Consider the following 26233-nt stretch of genomic DNA (forward strand, 5'->3'; position numbering starts at 1 on the left):
CTTCATCTTTGAGTTACAGATTTTAGTCTAAAAAACTGCGGGAGTGAACGAATAAAAAAAATAATATATATATAGTGTTCGAAACCTGTCCTAATCCTTGACCTTTTTCGCTTTTATTTTTTTTTTTTCATTTTTATTATTTCATTTGATGTCAGAATTACTCTTGGGAATACCGGAAGAAATATCATAAAATATCATACGCTTTTTTTTTTCATATACCATAATCCAATTTTTTTAAACTCATTTACCAATGTTTTATTCTTACCTTGATAATGAAATCAAAGAAATAAATTCGAAACACGTATTATGTCAAATTAATTTTCATATCGTAAGTTTTTTTTTTGATCTACCTTTAGGGGGGCTGAGATTTAACATTTCTATTTATAATAATTATTGCCTTAATCTGCGTGTTTTGTCATTTGCATAAATATTTAAGTTAATAAATAAAAAAATATAAAAACAAATAAATTTTTAGATATTTTGAATGTAAAATAAAAAACTTATCATTTTAAATGTTTTTTTTTTTTTTCGTTTTTTTTTGAGGGAATATATTGGTTGCTAGTTTTTAGATGAGAGTGATTATAAATTGAGTGAGGAAAAAAAATTGACTAGCAGTTATTTGGTAATATGTGTGTGTTTCGGTAGGTCGGGTTGGGCAGGTCGTATAGCTGTTGATGGACCAGAGCTAATCTAAAAATCGCCGGAACTTTACAATTATAGTAATTTACCAAGCCGACAACAGCTCAGTGTATATATACACAAACCTGAGTCAACATAATGTGGCATTAACGGGTTCATGATATTTTTATTTATTTATTTGTTTTGTTTATTTATTTTGTTGTTTGTTTGTTGATTAAATTAATTAATTATTTTTTTAAAAAATCTTTTATTTGTTAAATATCTAATCATCTTTTTGATTACATTAGTTTTTTTTTTTGTTGTTCTATAATTAAATTTATTTTGAGATTTAAAAATTTATTCTAATATTGACTTTGAGTATTAATTTTACTATTTTATTATTATATTGATAGTGTTATTTGGTATGCGAGGAAGAAGATATTTGTTGAGTGAAATAAGTTGAGTAAAGGATGCACGCTTGCAATACACGTTGGCAATAAAATTGAACGTGCATAGCGTGTGTTACACACATGTGTGAGTCCTGCTGATTTTTATTTTATTAGTTTTTTTCGTTTAGTCGCTCATAGCAATGACAACGACGACGATCATTTTTTATTCATATTTTTTACTAGCGCTTTAAAAGCCATCGTTTTAAATCCGTGCACAAAAAGTTTTTTTTCTATAATGCAAAAAAAATTAAAAATCATAATAATAAGCATCGATATTCGTGTGTCATTGAATAAAAATATTTTTAAAAAATTCTTAAACACGTTGGTCCAAGATAACGTGTTTTGGTGTCATAAAAAAAAAAAAATAAATAAACATTTATTCAAATGTATTTTAAATTAGCTGATTAATTTTTGAATGAGAATTTTTACACGCTTGAGTCGTTAACAGTAATTTGGAACGTTCGAACAAGAATTTCGAATTCCTACTATTAATTATATTGGCAAATAGAATCAAAGGCACTTCAATAAGTTGATAATATATATTTTTTTTTATTTTTTTTATTTCTTTCATTTTTATTATTATAAGTTTTTTTTATATTTATTTATTTATTTTTTTTATTAAGCCATTTGGAATGTTTTTTTTTTTTTCTTCAATTTATAGGAATGATTTAATGAATTGATTTTATCCATTTGATTCTGGCGTGTCTCAACAATCCGTTATACATTGGGTTATTTACATTTTTTTGCGATAAGACCATATTATTTCAAGTCAAATGGATAAATTATAAAATAATTTATTAAATAGACAAAAATGGGAAAGAAGAGATGAGGAAAAATAATATAAAATTGACAAAAATGTGTCAAATTTTATTTATTATTTTTTCCTATTTACAAAATATTTAAATATATTTTTTATTCTTCTATCAATGTGTCGATACATGCGGACATTTTGTTACATACAATTTTCTTGGATAAATTTATTTATAGACAAGAATCATTCAACAGTGATTTAATCGTTTTTTGTTACATAAATTATTATACTGCTGGTTTTACTGTACAATAATACAGCTAACAACTACCTGCCTTAATGCCTGAATAGTTTTACGACACTTGATACTTTGTTGCTTTATTTTATTTTTTTTATTTTTCAATTTACAATTTTTTTTTTTCAAATCTTTTTTTTTCTTTCTTTTCTTTACTTGTAATTAGTATTGAAAAAAAATAATATATTTATAAATATATACCTGAGATAATTATAAATTTTAAATAACCATATATTAAAATCATTAATTTTATATCTTATATATTTTTATTGTTGATCTTTAAATTGTTTAAATACTCCATTAACCATATATGCTTATTGAGTAATATTCCCATATAATTATATACATATATATGAAAGAAAAAAAAATATATTTTTTATTTTTATCATATACAAATAAATAAATGTAATCGAATCTTTTTTGATTAGAGTTTTTTTATATTTTTGGAATTTTATAATTTATTCCAAGTTTCATCTTGTTTGTCTTGTCTGTTTTTTTTTATTCATTTTTTATATACCTTCTTTGAAATCGTGTTATATATATATATGTAGATAGTATATATTTATATATAGAGATAGCATGTCGAAATAAAAAAATTGTGAAAAAAAAAATACCGAAACGTATAATCGTTGGATAAACATGAACCTTTCTTATTTGTTCGAGCAGGAAAGGTGGACCCGACGCCGCACACCTCCATGAACTGCCCGGGCTACCTCGTCCCGCCTTACCCCTACATCAATGGAGCCGGAGGACCGATACCTGTTTCAATGGTAAGTCAAAAATATAAATATATTTAATTTAATGAATAACATACAAATTATTAAATGATACATATTATTTGCTATTTAATTTTTTCGAAAAAAATCATCCTGATCGTGTAAAAATCAAAAAACTTCATTGCAATTTGTGTTGTTTTTTTTTTTTTTCAATTTAATTTTCGAATCTTTAGACAATAGAAATCATTTGAATAAAACAAAGCACTGATAATGAAGTGTTTTCGTTTTTTCAAATGGCAAATACCATTACGCTTCGAAAATTACGAAATAAAAAAACGGGAACACGCGACGAATTTTGGAGCATTGTAAAATCAATAAATAAAAAACTATGAAATCAAGAGATCTGATCGTATGACCAAGTGATGATTTTTGTCCCTTTTCATCAGTCAAAATGAACAATGCAAATGTGGTATCATTGTAAATATACTACTGCTCTGTTCCGCTTCGAAAATTGATTGATAAAATGTTTGTAAGGTGCGTGTTGTTTGTATATTTTTCTAAAAAAATAATTTGACTGCGGTAACAAAGCATGCAGTGCAGGTTACTTAAAAAAATTACTGGTTATTCAATACAAAAAAAAAAATTAAGTTTTGTTTGATAATTTGATGGTGGCGCATGCGTGCTATGCCTCGAGCCATTTTGACTGTAAATTTGTTTTAACAACGGCAAGTTAGCCGCGCAGCAAACTCGCCGTTAGTATATATATTAAAATTGTTTTTTGAAAATAAAAATCCCATGTCTCGTTTAAAATTCAACTTGGTAATTTTATTTTTGGGCTTAATAAAATTGTCTTGATATCATCCCATGATAAATAAAGAATATAAACATAAGAGTCGTTCAATGTTCAACAATCTTTATGCGCACACGCTGTTTTACGCGAAAAAAATCAAAATGGCATACAAATTTTCAAAATAATGGCGCCCAATTCAAATATCCTACATGCAATGAATTGTTTAATAGCTATTACTTAAATTTAAAATATATTTTATCAATTTAATTGACAATATTTATTTATTTTTTTCCCATTACATATATGCTTGGGAATTCAAAATAATTTGAAATCATACATCAGAAAAATTATTAAACTTATACTAATACTAAATTTTATTGGTTATGAACAATGGAAAAATATCTGAAGAATGAATTGGCTAAGCGTGTCGCGTATAAAACAGTAAAAGACATCAGAATACAAATTCTTCAGAGGCCAACGCCTTTCATTCGAAATGTGCATTGTACGCAACAATTTGTGTTTATCATTTTATTAAGTGATCACTCTTTCGATGTACGTGTGTTATTTTTTTTTCCATTTCGTTTAGTTATTATTATTTTTTTTCTATTTTGTTGTTTGGCGATTTTGCGGTAGAACGACATATTGTTCTCATATTGTAGAGAACAACTGAGTAGTTGTGAGAGGTGTGGGTCGTTGCCAAGATGCCAAGATGTCCAAACGTGATATATACCTTATATACTATTTCAGCATTATAGTTTGGTATATTATTCACATATTTTTTAAATACTGAATTAATTGTTATGAGAAATAAAAGATTTTAAAAAAAATAAAAATAGTGCGTGGGATAATTTACATTCGTTTATTATTTTTTTCGCGGTGAGAAATTGTAGGTCATTCGTGGTTTGATAAAAAAAAAAAAAACGCTAAATATAAACCCAAATTTACAAAAAATAATTTTAGCTTATTTTTCAGTTTTAATAATTTTAATTAACCGTAAAAAATGTGTTTATATATTACCATTTATCTGTAAAATTAATTCTGAAAATTTTACTTTCCTTTTTTTTTTTTTAAATAAAGGTTTAAAATTTATGAACCATTGACAATTTGTGGATAAACATAAAAGTAGTAGAGAACAATAAATAATTGTTTGTATGGCCTTGTCGAGGTTTTACTATTGGTTTCGGTACTAGTAGGGGGTGCAAGTTCAACAATAAAATCGAACAGTAGTTAGAAAGTTGAGGCAATATATTTTCTTGGGAAACCACTTTAAAATTGAATATATATTCGTCACGAAAAACAGCACTTTTAGAAAGAAAATATAAAATTTTGTGTGTGTGTGGTGTTGGGTATATATATAGGAGAAAAAAAAAGAGAGAGTTGAAGAAAAAAAAAAGAATGAAATGTATATTTCAAGGACTTTTCAATATAATATATTTATAAAATTTTTGGCACGCGTGTAAGTGTATTCTTTTTTTTCTGAAACCCATGAAAATTCCAATTTTCTTCAGTGATTTTTTTTTATCTTGACCTTTTTCGATATCTTTTTTGAATATACTGTTGAGTCAATCTCTTTGACCTGTAGAAATAAAAAAAAAAAGAGTTGTTTTCATCTAGTATTTTCTTCAGTGCAATATTGAGCTAAAAAACCACAGGATACCGCAATTTTAGTGGCGACATGGCGCCCATGGAATGCATGTGCCCCACCACTAAATGGAACCACAAGATTTTCCGGTTGCTGTGAGGGATAATGGAGTGCGTGGGTTTTAGCTAATGGTCGCGAAGATGTCGGTGGGATATGGTCCCAAACGTGTCTCACAATATTTTCAAGTTTAGAAAAGAAATGAAAAAAAATAAAATACAATATAAATAAAATAAAATAAAAAAAAAGAACACATCAGTTGTCGGAAATTGTTTGAAAAGAGAGAACCTCTCTCGATCGTCTCCATTTTGCGCCTATGTGTCACGGTTGTCCGTTAAATTGATCTTTTTTTTTTATTTTTGTTAGCTTGTGATGTTTTATTTTATTTTCCGAACTCGGGAATCTCGTTTACCCGTCTCATTACCAGCACACTGCTTTGGCATGTCTCTCATCGCGATCCTTTTTCTCGTTCTTGCGAGACCTTCAAGACAGCCAAGGTGTACATACCCCCCACCATTTCACGCCAAACTGCCTCTTTCATTGACATCTGAAATGTTACCAACAACAACTAGGCAATATAAGGAATGAAAGGATAAAAAAATTAAAAAAAAAAAAGATATTTTACTTTAGTCAGTATATTTTGATAACAATCATTCAATTGAATATTCATTTATTTATTATTATTATTATTATCATGATTTTATTTTTTCAACAAAAGTCATTGTTGTTTGAAAAATAATAAATAAAAATATTAAAATGACTTTAATGTCATGTTCCATAGCCATTTATATTTATCGATTTTTTTGCAGATGAAAAAAAAAAAAAACAACGATAGATATATCTATGAGCTTTGTGGAGCATGACAAAAAAAAAACGTTTGAATAGCATTTTTCGTTAACACCTGTATTACGGATTGTAGAAAGTACTTGTGACGGAACACAAAAAGAGATGAAAAATACAAAAAAGAAAAAAAGATGTATATTTTTTAAGGGGATATATAAATGAGGTAGAAAGAATCTAAATGGTCTCGTGAACCAGGGAAAGAATGCTCAGAACGAGTCGTTTTAAAAAAATAAAAAATAAAAAAATTGTAAAGAGGGGAGAAAAGTTGGGACTCATGGTCTGACTGATAAAAAAAAGTGGGGAGTAATATAAGTATGAAGGCAAGATACTCTGGTCCCGATAGTCCAACAGAGTGGGAGATGATTGGGCCTGGTTTTGCCTCTTGTTTCTCAGCTTCACATGCACATAATTCAACTTTTTTGTATAGTCTCGTTAAAGTGTTTATGTGATATTGAAAGAGGAGGAGAATTTTTTGGACTCACTCATGATGATACGTTCTCGATAATTTTATGCGTGTGTCGATCGCTCTGATCTTCTATTCACGCTACTTCTTCTTCTTCGTCGTCATTTTATTTTATTATTTAATCCATCAAACTTATAAATTTTAAACGCCTCGTTCATTCAATTTTCATGTAATCAGATGATTAGACATATATTTGACTCTTGTTTTAATTTTATTTATTATTTATTATTATATATTTTGAGTTGATTTTTCTCGATAATTGAGGTATTATTTTGTTTGACATGATCGATGATTTTATTTTGCACACGCATCAATACCTATTATTTTTATTTATTTATTTTTCTTGAATTTTCGTTCATGCGCGTTTAGAACGATCAAAACATATATACAGAGGTGAATCAGATGAGAATTGAAGCAACAGAGCTTCTTCACCCCTGTATGTATGCTATAAAAAGGTATAAAAAATAAAGGGATCGATACAAAAGGATGTGCCATCTTAACTCGAACACAATAAACGCGTGAGTTGATCCAAGTTCGTGAGAGGGAATTGCCTATTGGTGTTTTTTTTTTTTTTTTTTGAAATATGTTTTTTCTTTTTTATTATTTATTTTTCTTCTTTATTCTCACAAACTGTATGGAGCAAGATGAGAACTGACAGGTCTTTTAGCAAGAATAAAACTTGTTCTGTTTGGTTTGAAGAATTTTTCTCAATTATTATTAGTATTTATATATATTTTTTTTTCTAATCGACTTAGAAATACAATACTAGAGTTTACAGAAAAAAAATAAAAAAATTGTTTATTGAACTCGATATTTATAAATCAAAAATAAACTCTCATATTGCTTAGGACTTTTTTTTTTTTTTTTTGTTCGTTAATGGAACAAAAGTAAACCAATTGGCAAAATAATTTTGGTAGATTTTTTTTTTAAAGAACAGCGTTCGATTGAGCGAAAAAGGTAAAAAATACTTGGGTGGTCAGATTCTAAGAATTCAGAAAGAACTCTTAAAACAAGAATAAAAAATATAATGTAGATAAAATAAAATAAAAAAAATTTATTAGACAAAAAGATATTTAAAAAAAATAAAAAAAAAATAACAAGTAGATGAAAAATTTGAGCAAGTTTTATTTTATTTTCTAGTTTTCTTCGTTGATTTATATTTTGAAAATTTTGGGTAAAAATTTAAGTGCTACAAGATTCGACACTTGTCACTTTATCATTTGCCTTTCAATCGGGAAAAAAAAAAATTGTAAATAGGGGAAACTAAAAAGCTAAAAGTGGGCGATGATAGGGGCGTTTCTGAATATGACATAATAAATGGTTAACATAATTATATTATACCTGTAAAAGAAATGAGAAAAGAAAATAAATGACGTCATTTTTAGCTATCAATACAGTCTATTAGTTATTTAAATTTTTAAATGAAAAGAAAATAAATAAATTTTCCTCGGTATTTCATCAAAATATATAAAATAATTTTTATTTTTCTTTTGAGTTTTTTAAATTATTATATTGTATATATATTTTATTGCATTTTGAATTTTAATTTACAACTTGGGGCTAATGTTTTCGCTCAGTCATAAACTTTCTAATGTTAGCCCTCAGCGAAATTGGTTGTTTTCTTGGTAGGTTAAGATGAGTTCTATATACTTGAGTCTAAAAAAAATTGTACACTAAACGACCGGACGTATGTGCACCACGTGGGTCACTATCCTTTCCTCATCCCGCCTGGCACAGTTTAATATTTATAAAATTCTCATCTTTTTTTATTTTTCTTCATTTTTTTCTATTAACTCTTCTTCGTCTGACTAAAAATAAACATAATCACTTGATTTTTATTTTTTCCTTTTTTTTTCATTTATTTATATTTTATTTATAAATAAATAAATATATATTTTTTATATAAATCATGTTTATTGGTAATATTATTATTGTTAAATGTATTTTTTTTATTAAAGTCGTCGTTTTCTCAGCGACCGTTTACGGTCTTCTCTATAGATCTAACAAAGATTTCCCACTATCGATAAACCGCGTGACTCGATCGGTTTTATTTTCCTTCTTCGTTGCTGTTGTTGTTGTTGCTGTTGTTATTGTTATTGTCTTTATTTTTTTATTTTTTTTATTATTCTTCTTTTTCTTTATCATCATCTTTGTTTCTCTATACACGTAAGTCGCTGAGAAACAGAAGGCGTTCCAAGATGGAATTAAAAAATAAAAAAAAATAAAAACTTACAACTTTGTGAGATTGGAAAAATAAAAATAAAAAATTTCAAGACGCCGGGGGATGTAATTGAGGCTTTGCTCACGGATTCCGTGCACATATTGTAAGATAGTTTTTCATCGTCTTTAAATTTTCACAATCCAGCCTTGTTTATATACGTACAATAAATATTTTTTATTTTTTATTTATTTATTTATTCGCAATGTTGTTGTGAGCGTGACATGACGATGAAAATCAATGATTGTTTTTTCGTGAAATTTAGACCCTTTTAATTAACAAAAAAAAAAGGGTGACTTTGTAACATTAATGTTTTTCGATGGGGTAGGCGGTTTTATACATGAAACAACACATGACACAAAAGTCGAGGACAAGGTGGAGAAATTGAAAGGGTTGCAAAAATTGCGTGTAAGAGAAAATACATGTTTTTTTTCTTTTTTTTTTTTTTCTGATTGTTCAAAGGAACAATAGTTTGAATAATTTAATATTCTGATAGATATTAATTGATATATACAGAGACAATATGTCAAATGAATTTAAAAAATATTTATTGCGTTTGTAAGAAAAAATGATTATAATATTAAATGCCATTCACACTTTAGCAGATGATAAAGAATATAAAATGATAATATGAATGTCCTCGAATGTCCGTGTGTATATAATAAAAAATAATAACTGCATCTTTTGAATCTTTGCAAAAAATAAATAAAAAATAAACTTCATGACAGTAATAAAGGTGTTTAGATATACTCAAATGATATCTCGTTGGCAGTTGGCTAGATGTTTCAGAGTTCTTCTAATGACCCTACTATATATACAGAAAAAATATCTATAAACATTACCTTCACGAAGCCAGTAAACATCTGCACAGATAATTTAAAGTATCATGAAAATTCACACCTGCTTTAAAAATATAATATGTGTATAAAACGCAAAATATAAAATTGCAAAAGAAAAAAAATAATACAATAATTTTAATATATTTTTTATTATACACTGCAGAAAAATAATTTGAAAATGCGAGAGATTAAACTCAACGAAAAACAAATTAACTCTACTTAGAAAAAAAAAATAAAAGATTCATTTTTATTTGCTAGGTTTTTTTCTAAAATTAAGCATTTATTTATTTTTTATTTTAAAATTATATTCAAGTTTTTATTTAACAGTGTTTGATATATACTGAGTTAAATGTAATTTTATTATTTATTAAAGCTGCATTGCACCAAAGTAATTAAAACTTTGTTAATTGCCATAACTAATTGCGTAATTAACGCTGAAAATATTCACTAGAGTCAAAATATTTTTTGCATTTAATACTAGAAATAAAATTTTAATGAAAAATATATTTCATAAAAATTTTATTGATTTTTTGCATTGTTTTAAATGAATTTAATTTAATAAAAGTTATTTCAAATTTTAATTATATATTAATTAAAAATAACTATAGAATTTGTAAATTAAAAAAAAAGTTGCTATTTTTTTTTCAAGATAATAATAAATTGAGTGAGAGAAAGAGTTGATAAAAATAAAAAAAAATGTGACAAAGCAGTCGTTGTGTAATGAATAAGAAAGTTATGTTTAAAACAAATAAAAAAATAAATATATATAACTAACTACTACTGGGTTTCGATTCCCGATGCTTTTGTATATATAAATTTTTTTTTTCTTTAAATATATCTTTTTTTTTTTTGCACGCATTTTGCCGATGTATATATATATATGTATATTTAAATTAACTGTATGTATACGTGTACATAGCAATAATACTGTTACACTGGACGCGTTGGGTGTCCTCTCTTTGTGGCCTGTTTCGTGGTTCTCGCAACAAAACAGTTGCCTCTTTGATAAACGTTCTACGGACCAACAGCTTTATGCTTTTTAAATTTTTTTTTTTTTAAATATCATTTTATTTTTTTTTTTCAACACATATATTTTTACAATTTTAAGTCAAATAATACTTTATTTACTCGACAATTAGAAAATTGTTAAACTTGTTATAAGGCTTGGTAAAAAAAAAAAAAAAATAGAAATAAATTTTCCATGTTTGGCTTGGACAATGTCAGTCAGTCAATGCTCCGTATCTGGTCTGATATGCTTCTCAAAGAGACGAAAAAAAAAAATATAATGTGATATAGTATCTGTTTAGTGTATTTATAGTATCTACCTATTTACGCAAATTATCATCATTCACACTTTTGTTCAAACAAAAAAGCTTTTGATAAACGAATTTTTATTTTATTTTCCATTCAAGATATAAAAATTCAATTGAAAAGGTTAAATATCATTTGACAGATATATAAAAATTAATTATTATTTTGGTTAATATTTGAAAGCCAATAATTTAATATTTTTTTAATCAAAAAAAAAATACATTGATGGACAGTTGCGTGACTACTTGCAATGGAATTTTAATATTAAAATATTTAGCCCCACAAAAATATAAAAGAAAAATATTAATATTATTTTTTGTAAATGGTTTTTTATTATTTTTCATTTTCGTACATGTGATTTCGCGAGAATCATCATCTCTTCTGGTCTTTGTAATGTGAGAGTGTGTGATGTATATAATGAGTGGTTTTATCGGTCACCACCACCACCACGTCGTTAATTCCAGCCACAAATGTCGTCCACTCATGCAAAAGTTAACAGTGTGCTTTTTGTGACTCTAAACATATATATATTTTTATTTACGAAACATAATATTCATCTACTACTTGAAACTTGATGTGTCTCGTTATTCGTTAAATCACTTATCAAGACAATTAATATTTTTTATAAATGTGTGGAAAATTTATTATGAGATGAGACAATTCAAACATGTCAACAACCCCCCTCAACATTTGACAATTAATGTTTTTTTTAAATTATACTTTGGGTGCACCTAAAATACCTGATTTTTTTTTCAAGCTTGTTTGTTTTTAATTGTCCTCGAAACATTTCATTAAAATTGTATATATAAATACTTTCAATTTAAAAATTTAATAATGATTTTAAAAATAATCTTATGATTATTATAATCATCATTTTTATCAAACAAACAAGGCATACTGGTAATTGCTTGTAAAAAGATTAGTGTGAAAAGATCATGACATACGTGAAATTAATTGGTTTTTTTTTTTCTTCCGCTTTCGCTCCTTTAATGGCATCTGAACCTGTATATATATACCAGGTATCTTATAGAAAACATTGTACATTTATAAAATAATAATAATAAAATATTGTTTGTGATGAATTAAATTTGTACAAAATTATTCTCTTTATAATTTTGTACTCTATTTAAATATGATAAAGCTCAAAAAGCTTCTACTCCAAAAAGAAAAATGGAATATTTTTTCTTTTAAATTTTCTGAAATTTATATTATTACAATATTTACTTTTTAATAAATTTTCATTTAGTTTTAATAGCATTTGATTAATGCGACAAGTAAATATGAATCAATGTCCTTTTCTTGTCAAAATCATATTTAAATTACAGTACACAACGATCATAAAACTTAGTGCTTAAATATCCCGAAAATTACACTATCAATCTTGCCAACTCAGACATATCCGGTATGAACATGTGCTTGCAAGTCATTCAATATTTTCTTTTCTTTTTTTTTTATTAATATTAACAATTTAACAAATCATATTGAAATTTTTATGACTTCTATATTTAAATGTCCAATGAAAACAAAAAACAAATATTAAATTAAAAATATTCCATGACGTATCTTAGCCAAATTAATACGTGTATTCTTTTTGTATTTTTTTTTTTTTTGTCATCAAATTCAATTGATTTTTATTTTGGCGCTAGCTGTATGCCTAGCTCAATTAAATACATCAAAATATTTTTTATATCATTTTATATAGTTGAATGTCTTGAATTAAAAATTATGACAATAAAAAAAATTCTTTGGATATATTTTTTTTATTTTCTTTTTTAAGGGGCGGAATTATGCACGCCCCTTATGTGTCAACAAAATATATAGTAGTTCCATAAAAGAGTAAAATTTAAAGAGCAATAATTTTTTTTTTTTTCAAAAATTTGTTACTTGGGTGGTATGGTCATCATTCAGGGCAGTTAGTGTACACATAATATATTAACAAAGATATATACAACACATGAAATTTTTAAGTCACCTTATACATACATCATATGGTTATACAGTCTCTGCGACGTTGCCATGATTCAACATCAGCACCAAATATTTGAAGCTAAACCATCGGTGAATATATCCACTCATTCTCTCTCTTGCTTTACTATCCAGTAAGAAAACATTGACGCCTTCTGGAATTTATTTGCATATTTTTTTACAATAATTTTATCTTTATCGTTATTGTTCATATTTTTTTGGTTTTTTTTTCGAATAAAACATCCAAAAATAGCCATTTTTATCTGGAATAATTATATATTTCTTTTTGTTTTTTCTACTGACTCAAAAATAATTCAACAACTACTTACTGGTTATTTATTTTATTATTTTTATTTCTCACTTGTCATGATGATAATTCAAGGTCCAAGTAAATGACAAATTGCAAGTTCAATAAACTCAATTTTACAACAAATAAATTTCTAAAAATATTGAACATAAATTGAGGTCAAATTAATAAATAAAAAAATAGTAAGTTTATATAGTAGAAATTTATTTATTTTTTTTAATCTTGAGATTATTTACACATTCTTTATATAGTAGACTGTTTAAGGCTCATTCATGGTTTGAGTATTTTTTTTTTACAAAATAGCTCACGAGAGTTATATATGTACTTGTTAATTTAAGAGACACCTTTGTGAAATATTTTAGATTGTTAATAAGAAAATTTACAAAAAGTACATGTATGTGTTTGGGTTTTTGTCATACTAGTAGGGTTCGGGGGTTGTTTAAAAAATAACGAAAAATAGGGAAGTTGAATCGTTTAAAAAACCGACACAAAAACTATACAGAAGGGGAATTGAAAATAAAAAAGAATATAAATTGAGTGTATTTAAAAAGCTTTAGAAAAAAAAAAACAAAGTCGATTATTTAGCATTTCTGAGACCACGTAATTCACAATAGTTGATTTTGTATTCCGTTTGTGAGTCAGTTACTGGTAATTTGAAGTATATTTTGTCAAAGAAATATTTTATTTTGACGACAACCTCTCTCTTTGACTCAATCGATTTTTCTCAATATTTTATTTTTAGTTTAAAATATAAATTACGTGTCGTTTTAATTAATAATAATAATTATTATCATTCTATTTTATCATTTATATATCTGCTCATTATACAATCATGTAATATAATATTTTTATAATTAATATATACAGAAGAGTTTGAAATAATCATTCATTTTGAATAGAATATAATAATAATAATAAATTTAAAATGATATGATATTAATTGAAAAATAGTTTCTTTGAATTTTCAACTTGATTTCTCAATGTCCCTGCTATTCAAATATTTGTGGCTTGATGTATATGTATATATTCCCCAAACTGTGTTAATTGGAGACGAGGATTAGCTGAGCCAGACATCCGGTCCGTATACACCATGTTACACCAGACCCTCGTTTGTAATTTATATAATATAAAACACTAAACTATCGTAAAAAAGAGTTTAAAAGCATGAAAAAAATAAAAAAAAAATTTAGCAAATATAGTTATAACACGCAATAAAAATAATAAACAAAAACTTATTTTCCCATTTGATCGCTATTGGCATTTATATATATAATTTAAAAAATAAAGGAACAAAAAGAAATGTCAATAAGAGCTTAAAATTGTTTGAAATAGATCCTCCAAAAAAAATCATAAAAGAAAAAAATGTATTTAAAAAAAAACCAAAAATGACGTGAGTGTCGCGCATTTAGATAATGCGTGGCGCTCTTGGTTCGCACTCAACTCGGCCGTTGCCTCTTGCACGGGACGGTAAAAGCCCGAGGCACGAGAAAAGAGCATCCTTTTATCCTCTTGTAACTTTGGTAGTCTTATATATATATGCAACTACGAATGAGAAAAAAAAAAGAGATAAAATAAAAGATCCACTTCGATGTGTGTACCACTCTTTATTTTATTTTTTTATTTTTTTGTTCACGGGTATTATATATGTACTTATACTCATCCTCAAGTCTCTCCGTGTTGTCTCGACAGTATCAACTAAGTTCTTCTGCATATAATGTTCAACCCATTAAAGTTACATATAATTGCTTCAAAAATGGAAGTAAAACTTTTACTTGTGTCTCCATAGAAATTCATCTCTTTGTGATACATTGAAATAAAAAACAAATTTAAACCATCGAAATATATTAACTAAAAATGGCGTTTAAATTAAATATTTTTTAATAAGACTAAAATTTTATATCGTATCTTTGTTTTGAGAAACGAGTGAAAGCGAGTATAACTCTTTTTAGGAATTTACAAGAAAAAAAATAAGCAAGCTTCCTAATGAACAGAAGATGGATTCTTTTTTTTTTTTTACTCATTTACATAGAGAATAACAGACTTCGAGCTAGCTAAAATTAAAGAAAAAGAAAAATAAATAAAAAAAGTTTTGTGATGGCAATAGATATGATCGGTAAAACAGGATAGTTTCGAAGCTGAGTAAAAATAAAAGATAAGAATTAGGTTATGTGAATGATGGTGATGCAATTAAATCGAATTACCGTTTTTTATGTACATGGACCCCAACGACCCTTATGTATTCTACTTAGTTTTTATTTTTTTGAATTGAATTTTCTGAACAAGTGGATACACAACAATAAATGTCGATAAAACAGGTTACCATGAGTTGAAATACATCCGGAATGATTAATGGAAGAGCAAAAACTTTATAATGTGTCGTTGTTGTTAATTTAACAAATATTTGTATGTAACATATGGAGAAGGTCAAAGTGTCAAAATTGAATACAAAGAAATTAGCTATTACAAACTCTAACCGCGTATTATTTTATTTATTTTTTTTTCAAAAATATAGAAGCTAATCGGTGACTTGTATGTGCCTGTCATATTCATTTAAATTGATGTTTGATTCATAGAATTTTGAATTAATCGTTTTTATTTCATGATTATTGATCAAAGAAAGTTAAAAAAAAAAACAATGACCTTCGTTTTGACAAGAGCAATCACAAACTACGAGAGGTAATAATTACAAACAATAATAAAACGTGCTGTCAAGAAAAAGCGACATTGCCCGAATAAACAAGTATATAATATATTTTTTATTTTTTTCCAACACATTGAATAGTCTAGAAATAATATTTAAAAAAATAAAAAAAAGCCAACTAAAGTATTCATAAAAGAGAAAGAAATAATTGATTCAATTTAAAAAATAATAGACATTTTTTTTTTTTAGTTCTTTTCTATCTTGTCTTCGATGAGACAAACTCGGGCACGCTTTCACATAATTGCATTTTTCACGCCACGCCTTGTGACATGTTGCCTCACCTATGCAAAATATATTGCATTGTGATTTATTTATGCATATTATTTGATAAATATATTCAAAATTCATATTTTCATAAAATAAAAACTAAAAAAAAAATATACACAATATTTTATTACATATGTTAATTTCTAATATTTAAAGTTTTTTTTTCATTATTATTATTTGCAAAATGTGTTGCGTAATTTGATGATAATTTTAGGTGTCTAGTTTCCACATGTGCTGAAAACGAGGTAGAGAGCGATGGGGCAGTAAAGGAATATTATGCGTGTAGTGTGGGAGTCTAGAGTAGAAGGGGTTTTTTTTTGTTAAATAAAAAAAAAAACAGAGATTTTATATCCTCTGCCTTTTAGAGCGTTAAACACTATTATTTAGTACACGAGGCAATTCTTGTGTGTTATAAGGCAAAAAGAAGCGAGGAAAGGGTCCCGTTAGTGTTTTTCAAGAGGGTCAAAACTCGATTCTCCGCCTTTGGGCCCAGTTTATTCTCCCGCGATCGTACTTTGCCCATCTTTATTCATGTTCGTCTCCTCTCGTACGCCCCTTCACCACCAAAAATCCTCCCTGGGCCTTTTTTTAATTTTTTTTGTTTGTTTTTTCTGTTTTTTAGCTTTTTGTTTTTTAAATTTTTTTTTTTTTTCATTCTGCCTCGTTGTGAGAGGCGAATAGAAGGCCCAAAGTTCTTGAGGCGCAGGTATATATATATACGCTATACAACCCTCCTTCTTTCATGACCTCTGCCTCACTTTACTTGAGATCAGAAAAAACAACAGGACCAGACTTGAAAGAAAAAAAATCCAAAAAAAAAAAAAATTAAATAATCGAAGAACAAAACAGAATTTTATTTTTTTATTTTTCAAACCAACGGGGATGTTATTTATTAGCGGTTTGGCATTTTTATTGGATTTTCAAAACTTAAATACCCCCTCATTCATATATACTCTCAACTCAAATACTTTATTGTACGTTTTATTTTATATTCTCATTTTTTTTTTTTTATTTTTATTTTGACATTTAAATAAGGCATTTTATCTGTTGAAATTTTATTTTTTATTTTTTTTGAATATGTATATATTAAAGTATATATTTTTCCGATGAATTCGTGGTGCCAGAGGGGGTCAGTGTAAAATATGTGATGAGCACTGTTGTATCAAATTTCAAGCGTGAATGACCGGATCTAAAAAGATAAACAATAATAAAAATAAAAAAAAATAAAAAAAAAAATTATATATATATTATTCGAGGCGTCGCATGGTAATTCTTCTCACTCGCCTCCTTTAATGAAATTTATTTCCTTGTTTGCGGCCACGCATTTATATACATATATACACACACACCCGTGGCTTACACGGATCGTTATAAAGTTTCTCGGGTGTGGGCCGATAAATAATATTACAAATATAAATAATAAATAAAATTGTTACAGTTCATTGAAACTGAAATTTTTAATCAATGATTATTATTATTTATTTATATTTTTTTACATTTTTTCTCTGTCAGTCGTCAAGTTCTTATCAAGTTTCTTTTTGCGTAGGCTTTTTTCTTTTTTTGTTATCCAGTAGCATTATTTTTTTGAGCTGAATATTCATTTTATTGGCTATATATTGTCGTACTTTTTGACTTTATTTTTTTTTGTTGACACTCATGAATATATTGTTAGTGGGAGGTCCGAGAAGCGTCACGACGCACTCTCTTGAAGCTCAACGTCCGCCATTTGCTTGATATTCAACCCTCTCTCTTTCTCTTTATATCTTCCACCCCTTTCGACTATATATATATATATGAACTTTTATCCCCTGAATATAGTGCGGAAAGACGCGCGCGCCGCGGCCATTGAGAACGAAAAGTCGAGCCCTTGGCCACTCAACGAGAAAACAAAAAAAAAAAAGGGGAATGTAGACTGCTCTTCGAAATATACCCCATATATATATACATATTCCTAGGGAAATAGAGGGTGGAAAATTTAGTATGAATACGTTCTCTGGCAATCGATTGGCCAATTATATGTCTTTCTCGCTTTACAACGAGGGGAAAATTTTTTTATTTTTTTTCCACCCTTTTTCTTGCCATCAGGAAATGGTGGATTACATGATCTTGAGACATGACAATAATATCAAATTGATTTTTAAAAAACATTACTATTTAAATAACTATATAATATATATTTATAAAAATAAAAAAATAAACAGCAATTGGTTCTGCATGATGAGAAATGTGTATAATATTAAATAATTTTTATTTTCAATTTAGTCTTGACCTTAATCTAAATTATGTCCGAGAACTTCAACTCAACTTCACTCAGTTATTATTGCGTGCGAAAAAGTGTCACGCAATCTTAATGTTGGCTGTATTTTTTTTTATCATTCGAGTGTCTCGTTGAATTTTTTTTTTTTTTTTTCGTATATTTTTTTTCGTTTTATTCTTTGGAGATATTTATACTGCACCTCCAGAGTCTCTTGATGTGTAGACCTGCTTCTTTATCGACGACATATAATACAACGATAACGATACGAGTGACCAAATAAACCTTGGATTTTATTTATCATGAACAGAGCAGTCTTCGTTGTAGTGGGATGCGATAAACCGGTGCTTCATTCGTTGTACCGATGAAAAACGCCTACGAGATTTGGATAGGAAGAGACACAAATAAAATAAATAAATAAAAACAAGAACAAACAGAAATAAATAAAATAGAATATCTTAAAAATAAAATAAAATAATACATCCGGAAGTTGATGTTGATTGTGTTCATTGACTGCGATTTTATCAAATGCAAAATTTTCATTTTCATATACCAAGAATACAATAAAATATTTTCTACAAGTTATTTAGCTTTTTGTAAAATTGATAAGAAATACAATAACAACTTTTCAAATTTTATTAAAGCTTTTTTTTTGTGCGTGCGCAAAGTAGATATTGCGATAAAAAAAATAACTTTTTTCTTTCAAAAATCGATCGTGTAATAATCAAAATGGAGGAAATGCAAACTTCAGAATTTAATAGTGAGTGTCGAGTTTGCTGACGTAGCTGCCAGTCCTCATTATCGGCAACAAGATATTATCTCAGTCTTTTCTTTTAATACTCACTCACTCATCCATCCATCCATCTATCCATCCATCCATCGCACTTGATTATAAAATTCATAATACTGCCGTCAAAACTCTGACAAATCATTCACAATTTTATATATAAAAAAATAATTTTTCTTTCATTTATTCTTTGCAATTTACAATCAACTAACCCCCTTAATATAACCTTAATTTCTAAACCTTTTTTTTTTTTTTCGTTCCTGTATTTATGTATATAAGATTATTTGACAGGTAGAAATTTAATCCTTTTTTAAATTTGAAAAATGTTCTATGGTCTAACAACAATCAATCGACTCGAATAGAATGATGTAGAATGAAATAATTAAAAAATTTAAGAACGAATCAAAATGAGAATAAATTAAGGTAGAGAGAAAAGGTGATGAATGTGTTGAATGTTGAATGTTGATGGGTTTGAAGAATGAGAAAAAACAAAATGAGTAAGGTATTGCTGAGATTAATATAAAAGGCGTTGTTGGCCCAGTTTTAGGTTGGGTTCATTGAAGGGGGAAATAAATATGAAAAAATAAAAAAAAAAGATTGAGTAAAGTGGAAATATGAGCTTGTCGCTGTTCGTTCTCATCTGCGACGAAGACCACGACGACGACGACGATGTTTTTCCCCTTCTCTCGCTGATTGTGTGGTGGACTCTTTTGGGGACTCATGGGTCCATGCCAAGTCCCTAACCGGACGTGCTGCTTGATCAGGGACTCTCAACTTTTACTTCTTCTTCCATTTCTTGGACAATTTTTTTGTTTTTGCAATTTCTTTTTTTTTATTTTTATTTTCTTCCTCATCTTCCTTTCACTTTTTCATTCGTTCGATTCATTTTTATTATTTTTGTTCTTTATTATTATTATTATTATTATTTTTTTTTTTTACCCCTTTTTTGCTTTGTTCTGAAGCTTTGTTTTTTATTTTATTTTTATTTTGCATTATATTTATATTTTTTTATTTTTTATTCTCGTATGCGTTTCCCAACGCTCTCGCGTCGCCGCCGGCAGAGTGATTCTCGCATATTCAGCGGCAGACTGTGCGTTGTCACGTGCCATGGACTCGTTAACTACCCTAACGATCCACGGGATTCGGCGACCGCCGGTGGTTTTGCGTCGATAATTGGACGTTGAGAATTTCGTTCGCTTTTTGATTATTTATCACGCTAGAGCACTTGAATCCTCATTGACTCAATAATTATTATTTATTTTTAAAACTACTATATTTACAATTTTTTTTTTTCTTGTTTTTTCTATTTTTTAATAGTATATTTAACTATTTTATTTTACATTTATTTATCGAAAAAGTTTTAGCAAAGCCATGAAGATGTCGTTTGGTTGACTATATTACACTGGTCACGTCGATTGAATTTCAATTTCAATTCTTTTTCTTTAAAAGTTCTGAGAAATTGTAACGTGCTCGAAATACGTAAATTTATAACTTAAAAAATAAATAAATATATAAAATAAAATTTACTCATAAAGTTTTTATAATTATTATATCAATTTAATAATTTTATTTTTGTTTATTTTTTATTTTTTAAAATTACATTTAATTTTGTGTGAATTTTATCATCAAATTAACTGATTATATATATTTCGCATTTCTGTGTTGCCAAGTTTGTGTACATTGTAAATACTGAGTACACAGTTGACTATCTCATGAAGATCAAAGGCGGTATACTACGCTTTTATATACTTAATTTATGAACAATAATGCTTACCTCAACTTCTCTGATTACCTGCCTACTTAGATTATGTCACCTTTTTTAAACATCAAATACGACAAAAATTATAAATAATAATTATTATTATATTTAAGAAAACTTTAATAATTTTAATCTAATAATTTTGTTGTTTTTTAATTTGTTCTAGGTGAGTTTCCTTTCAAGTATATTCTAATTAATCAAAATCACACGGAGATTACACTAATCGTAAGTTTTAAAAAAATAAAATAAATAATACACAAACATATTGTTCAGTTTCGTGCACCATATACAGACTCATATATAATAGAGGGATAATACAAAATTTAAAAAAATTACAAAAAAATACTTAATGATCTTTAATCTTTTTTTTAATTCTCTGAGGCACTTGTTATGTACAAGACGATGAGAAGAATATTAATATATAAAAATATATATATATATATTAAGGGAAATAAAAGTCGGTTAAATATCATGTTCACCCCACCATCAAGTTATTTCAAGTTGATCATATAGCAAGTGCATTATATCCTATAAATAACTTTTTTTTTTTTTTCTTTTCTCATCTATATAACGCCCTATAACGCAGTTAACAATGACGTGAAAAAAAAAAAAAAAAAGAAAAGTATATTAATAAAATCTGGCGTGGGTATAAAGCCATAAGTAGAAATAATAACTCGTATAATGCCCAGTGGATGTTGCATATATAGACTCCTATATGTATATATTAAATAAATATGACACGTATGTAATATGACTGTTAGAAGAGGTGCGGTCGACCCCATTTGCACCCCATCAATTGTATGTGGTTTACAGTGAATCTTTCTCTATATATCCCTTGCCCCCCTTTCATTGTCACTCTCTATGAAATTATGTAACCCCCTCTTTAGTTCTCTACTGTTGCCTGTACTATGACCACCACAACATGACCACTATCTGTTCACTTTCACGCCATGAAACCTTCATATATATTAATATATCTATATAACATTAGTCATTCCCTCTTACCCCCTCATTTATATTGTCATACTACATATTGCTACAGGGGTTAAAACCAACAATCTATCATGTTTGATTAATATATATTGATTCCAATTTCTCTGTCATCGTGTAGTATGTTAAAATGATGATTATTTGTATGTTGTGTAATTATCATTGAACACTCAAACATTAATATTATTTTAATAAAATATTTATTGATTATTTATTCAAGAATTAATAATGATAATTTTTTTTAATATTTATTTTAAAATTTAATTCTAGATTTACAAATATAATTAATTTTTTTTTTTGTAAATACTTGAATTATTATTTTATAAAAAATACAAAAATTATATTTAAAAAATAAATATTAATAATGTATCTGTTTACATTTGTATTTGAAGTGTATAAAAACACTTATAAATAGACCGGAAATGGTTATGAATATCTGTGGGTTTCGATACAATAGAATATATAACTAGTGGTTTTTTTTATTTGAATGATTATGATATATGAAAGATGGTGAAGCAGGGGGGTCAATGAAAGGGGCAACCCTATTTACCAGTCAAATATGAGTATAATATCGCATCACTACCACTTACAAAATGATTTATCAATTGAGCAAGCAATCCCGTGATACCGGTGTTGAAATATTATAACATCATTCCCTTGGTGCACCCTAATATTATTTCATCTAGCGCCCCCCTGTTCTCTCTTCATCTATTTTTCTTGCCGTTATTCCTAGCTGTACGTCATAACATGTCTCTTTTTTTTTTACGTCTCCAATAAGCACAACATTAGCATAACAATGCGAGTCTAATTGTGTGATAATCGGCGCCAGCGGCGAATTTATTTATTATAACATGTTGCCATTTATATATTAATATTTAATATATTATATTGGGGTTTTAATATTTTCATGTTGAGCTTAGTATCAATATGTATATGTACTCGAATGAACATATGAAATTTCGATGAATATATAAAAAAGAAAAAAAAGAATTATTTGGTTAAATTAATGTATATTTAATAATTTATTATTATTTTTTTTTTTTGTTTAATTGAGAGTAACAAAAATAATAACAGTGTGGCAATGCCATCACGATTCGTATAATGATATTTATAAATTTTATAACTTGATTGTAATAACAATCAAAAAATGATGAACTGCATCAGCACAGGTTTACTTGTGGTCACGTACACCATTTGCAAAGGGTTATGATATACTCTTTGAAAAATATAAATAATAAGTAAATAATAATGATAAATAAAAAAGAGAGGATTTAATTTTTTTGTGATGCGGTGGGCTGCAATTTTTTTTATCAAAGTTTTTTTTTATTCTTTTATTCATTGCAATGTTGAAAATAGAAATTTAATAATTTTTTTTTTTAATTTACAAGATACAGTTATAATTAGTATTTTTTTAATTTAATTTTAATTTTTAGTATATGTACACATTGATTATGTGTAGCGAGCAGCTGATTCAGTAACAGAAAAAAAAATTATTCAGGCCATTTCTATGTTCTTCTTAACCTCTTGGTTTTTATTTTTTATCTTTAAATTTTTTATCCAAAGCCATCATGTGTATGTGTGTATTTAGAGTGTTTATATATATATAGCACGACTAAAGATCAAAGAGCAATCCTTCGCTCAGACATTGGCATACTGTCGTATATCCAACTCTCATTCCATGCAAAAAAAACCCTTTTTTATTATTATTTTTTTATCTTTTTCATAATCTACAACTCGGATGTATATGTATTCAAACATAAATACCCTATAGATTATTTTTAAAAATAGAATAAAATTAAAAAAAATATTCTTATTACAATTTAAAATGAAATTTTTCATTTGTTGATTCTTGTATTTACTGTTGACTCATTTAATTATCACTTCTTTTTTTTTTTTTTCTCCGTTAGTTAACGCTAACAAGTAGCTCTGCTACAACCAAAATTCATTTACACTTTGACTATGTTCATTTCGTCCCACAAAAAAATAAAAAATAATATTATAACAATTCAAACAGAAAATACAAAAAAAAAAAAAAATCATTTATCCTTGTTAGTATGTTTGGATAATTTTTTTTTTTTTTACATAAATAAAAAACCCACAGGATTTGTAAAATATATATTTTTTTTATTCCATTTAGAAGAAGCCCTTATATATATACTGACTGCAACGACGTGCTAATTATATGATTTCATATAACAAGATGCGGGCCCAAGTTTTAAAAATTTAAAAAATAAAAAAAAAAAGACAGAATGAGGGTTTCAATCCAACATATTCGTAGAAATATCCTCATTCATTCAAACAACTTATCCTCTTTCTTCCTCTTGGGGTCCCCCTTTTATTCGCAATCATTTTTATTTATTTATTTTTTTTTTGTTTCGTATTATCATTATTTTTTTTCATATATATACCCATCTTTATCTCATTTTTTCAACAGGAAATCATAGGTCTTCACGTGTGGTAAGGGTAAAAACTTGTCTTGAACAGTCAAACTTTCTGAGACTTTTGTATATAGGTTTATAATTTATAGCGGAAGCCGCAAAATACACATTAGGGCGGAGAAGATTATAAAAAAAAATAAAATAACTGATCAGTATAGTTACGGTAGATCTTGTCATGAAATATTTATTTATTTTTTAATTTTTCAATGAAAATTATAACGGTGAATGATATAAATATAATATATTTTTTTATTTATTTACAATTTTTTAAACTTTTTGTTTGTTCTGATGTTGCGGATTTAAATCTCCCGTGCTTGTTTTTTTCATTTTTTTTATGTTTGACTTGAATTTTCCATAAATTTATTGGTGGCAGTGTTTATTTTGCATAAAATTCTTTTCATCTATAAAAAATATTTTCAAGTGGGTGTATGCATTTGTTTGATATTGCAGTGCAGTTTTATACTGTGCCCTCTATTAATATCATAATATAGACATAATCGAGAATAGCAGGTTCAGGGATACATGACCGAGGAGACAACCCTCGGGGTTTGACGATCAGCTGAAATAAATAATAAAAAAAAAAAATTCATGTGTGTGCATTTATACATGTAGAGAGAAAAAAAGGGGAGCAAGTGGCGCGTGATGAGTGGGGTGTGTTACACGCATATTATCGAAGGGTTCCCATCCCCTTTTTCATTTTGTTATGCAATGTACTTTAAATTCTTTTTTACGATTATCATTATATCGTAAAGCTTACAAATCTATCAAATCATTGTAATCGATCTTTATTCATATTTTTTTTTTTATTCATTCATTTGTATATATAATTATTATTATTATTTTTTTCATTTATAATACTGATTAAAAAAAGAAAAAAAAAATGTTTACTTGTATTCTCACGGATTTATTAAGATTTCAATTAATTTTTTGTTCGAAAGTTTTTTATTTTTGTTTGTATATAATATAAATTTTTTTTTTTTTGAGTGTTTAGTGAACACACTGAGTAAAAGATCCACGCGATTTAGATTATAGAAAGATATATAGTGGTGTTGAGATTTCGCCAGAGGATATAGTCGCCATCATCTTTACTCGCCAATCGGGCGACACTAGCTCCCGGGGTTTAGAACAATGAAACCCGGATATAGGCAAAAAAAAAAAGTATATAAAAAAAAATATATAGATATATATTCAGATGAAAAAAAGAGAGAGAGAGAGAGAGTGCGAGAGAATGAACATTAAAAATAGTGAGAGGTTCTCCACCAGTTTGTCGCAATGCTTGATTTGTTCTGGCATTCATACTCAGTGCGGAATTATGCCCGGAAGTCTTTCCTTTATATTACTCTCACTCTTTTATTTTTTTTAGTTTTATTCTTTATTATTGTTCAACGCGTCAGTCTGGAGGACCGAGGACGGCTCGTATTACGACTATCGGCGGAATGGCGACGACCCAGGCGTTGGTCTTGTCGCCTACTCTTCTACCCTCTCATCCCTTCAGTATTCAACTATTTTTTTTCGTTTTATTACTAGTACTATACTATTTCTTTTTTGTTTTTTTTTTATCTTTCATTTTAGAGCATTGTGTCGGGCAATGCCTGGAGAAAGACAAATCAAAAATTGAAACGAGACTATGAAAAGTGTGCAAACATGGCCGTAGGGAATAATAAAAAAATCGGAATGATGATTATACAGTGTGAAAAATGATAGATCAAATTCTTGAACAAAAAAAAAAAACAATTACTACACCTGACAGTTTTTTATTTTTTTTTATATCATCTTTAGAAAATTTTTTTTTCCATAATTATGTATTTTCAATTTTAAAAGTTTAAAAGTAATCAA

The 26233-nt window shown here is 27.3% G+C and overlaps 1 protein-coding gene across 3 annotated transcripts in view; it reads left to right on the forward strand.

Annotated features, from left to right (window-relative positions):
- Positions 1-26233, forward strand: part of LOC122855368 (protein pangolin, isoforms A/H/I/S) — a 100751-nt gene that overhangs the window by 11270 nt on the left and 63248 nt on the right. For all 3 annotated transcript variants that reach the window (XM_044156663.1, XM_044156665.1, XM_044156664.1), the window contains exon 3: positions 2777-2880. In XM_044156663.1, coding sequence (XP_044012598.1) covers positions 2777-2880 — 104 coding nt within the window. The remainder of the gene's footprint in view (positions 1-2776; positions 2881-26233) is intronic.

The sequence above is a fragment of the Aphidius gifuensis genome, linkage group LG4 (genome assembly GCF_014905175.1).
Source record: "Aphidius gifuensis isolate YNYX2018 linkage group LG4, ASM1490517v1, whole genome shotgun sequence".
NCBI classification, from domain to species: Eukaryota; Metazoa; Arthropoda; class Insecta; order Hymenoptera; family Braconidae; genus Aphidius; species Aphidius gifuensis.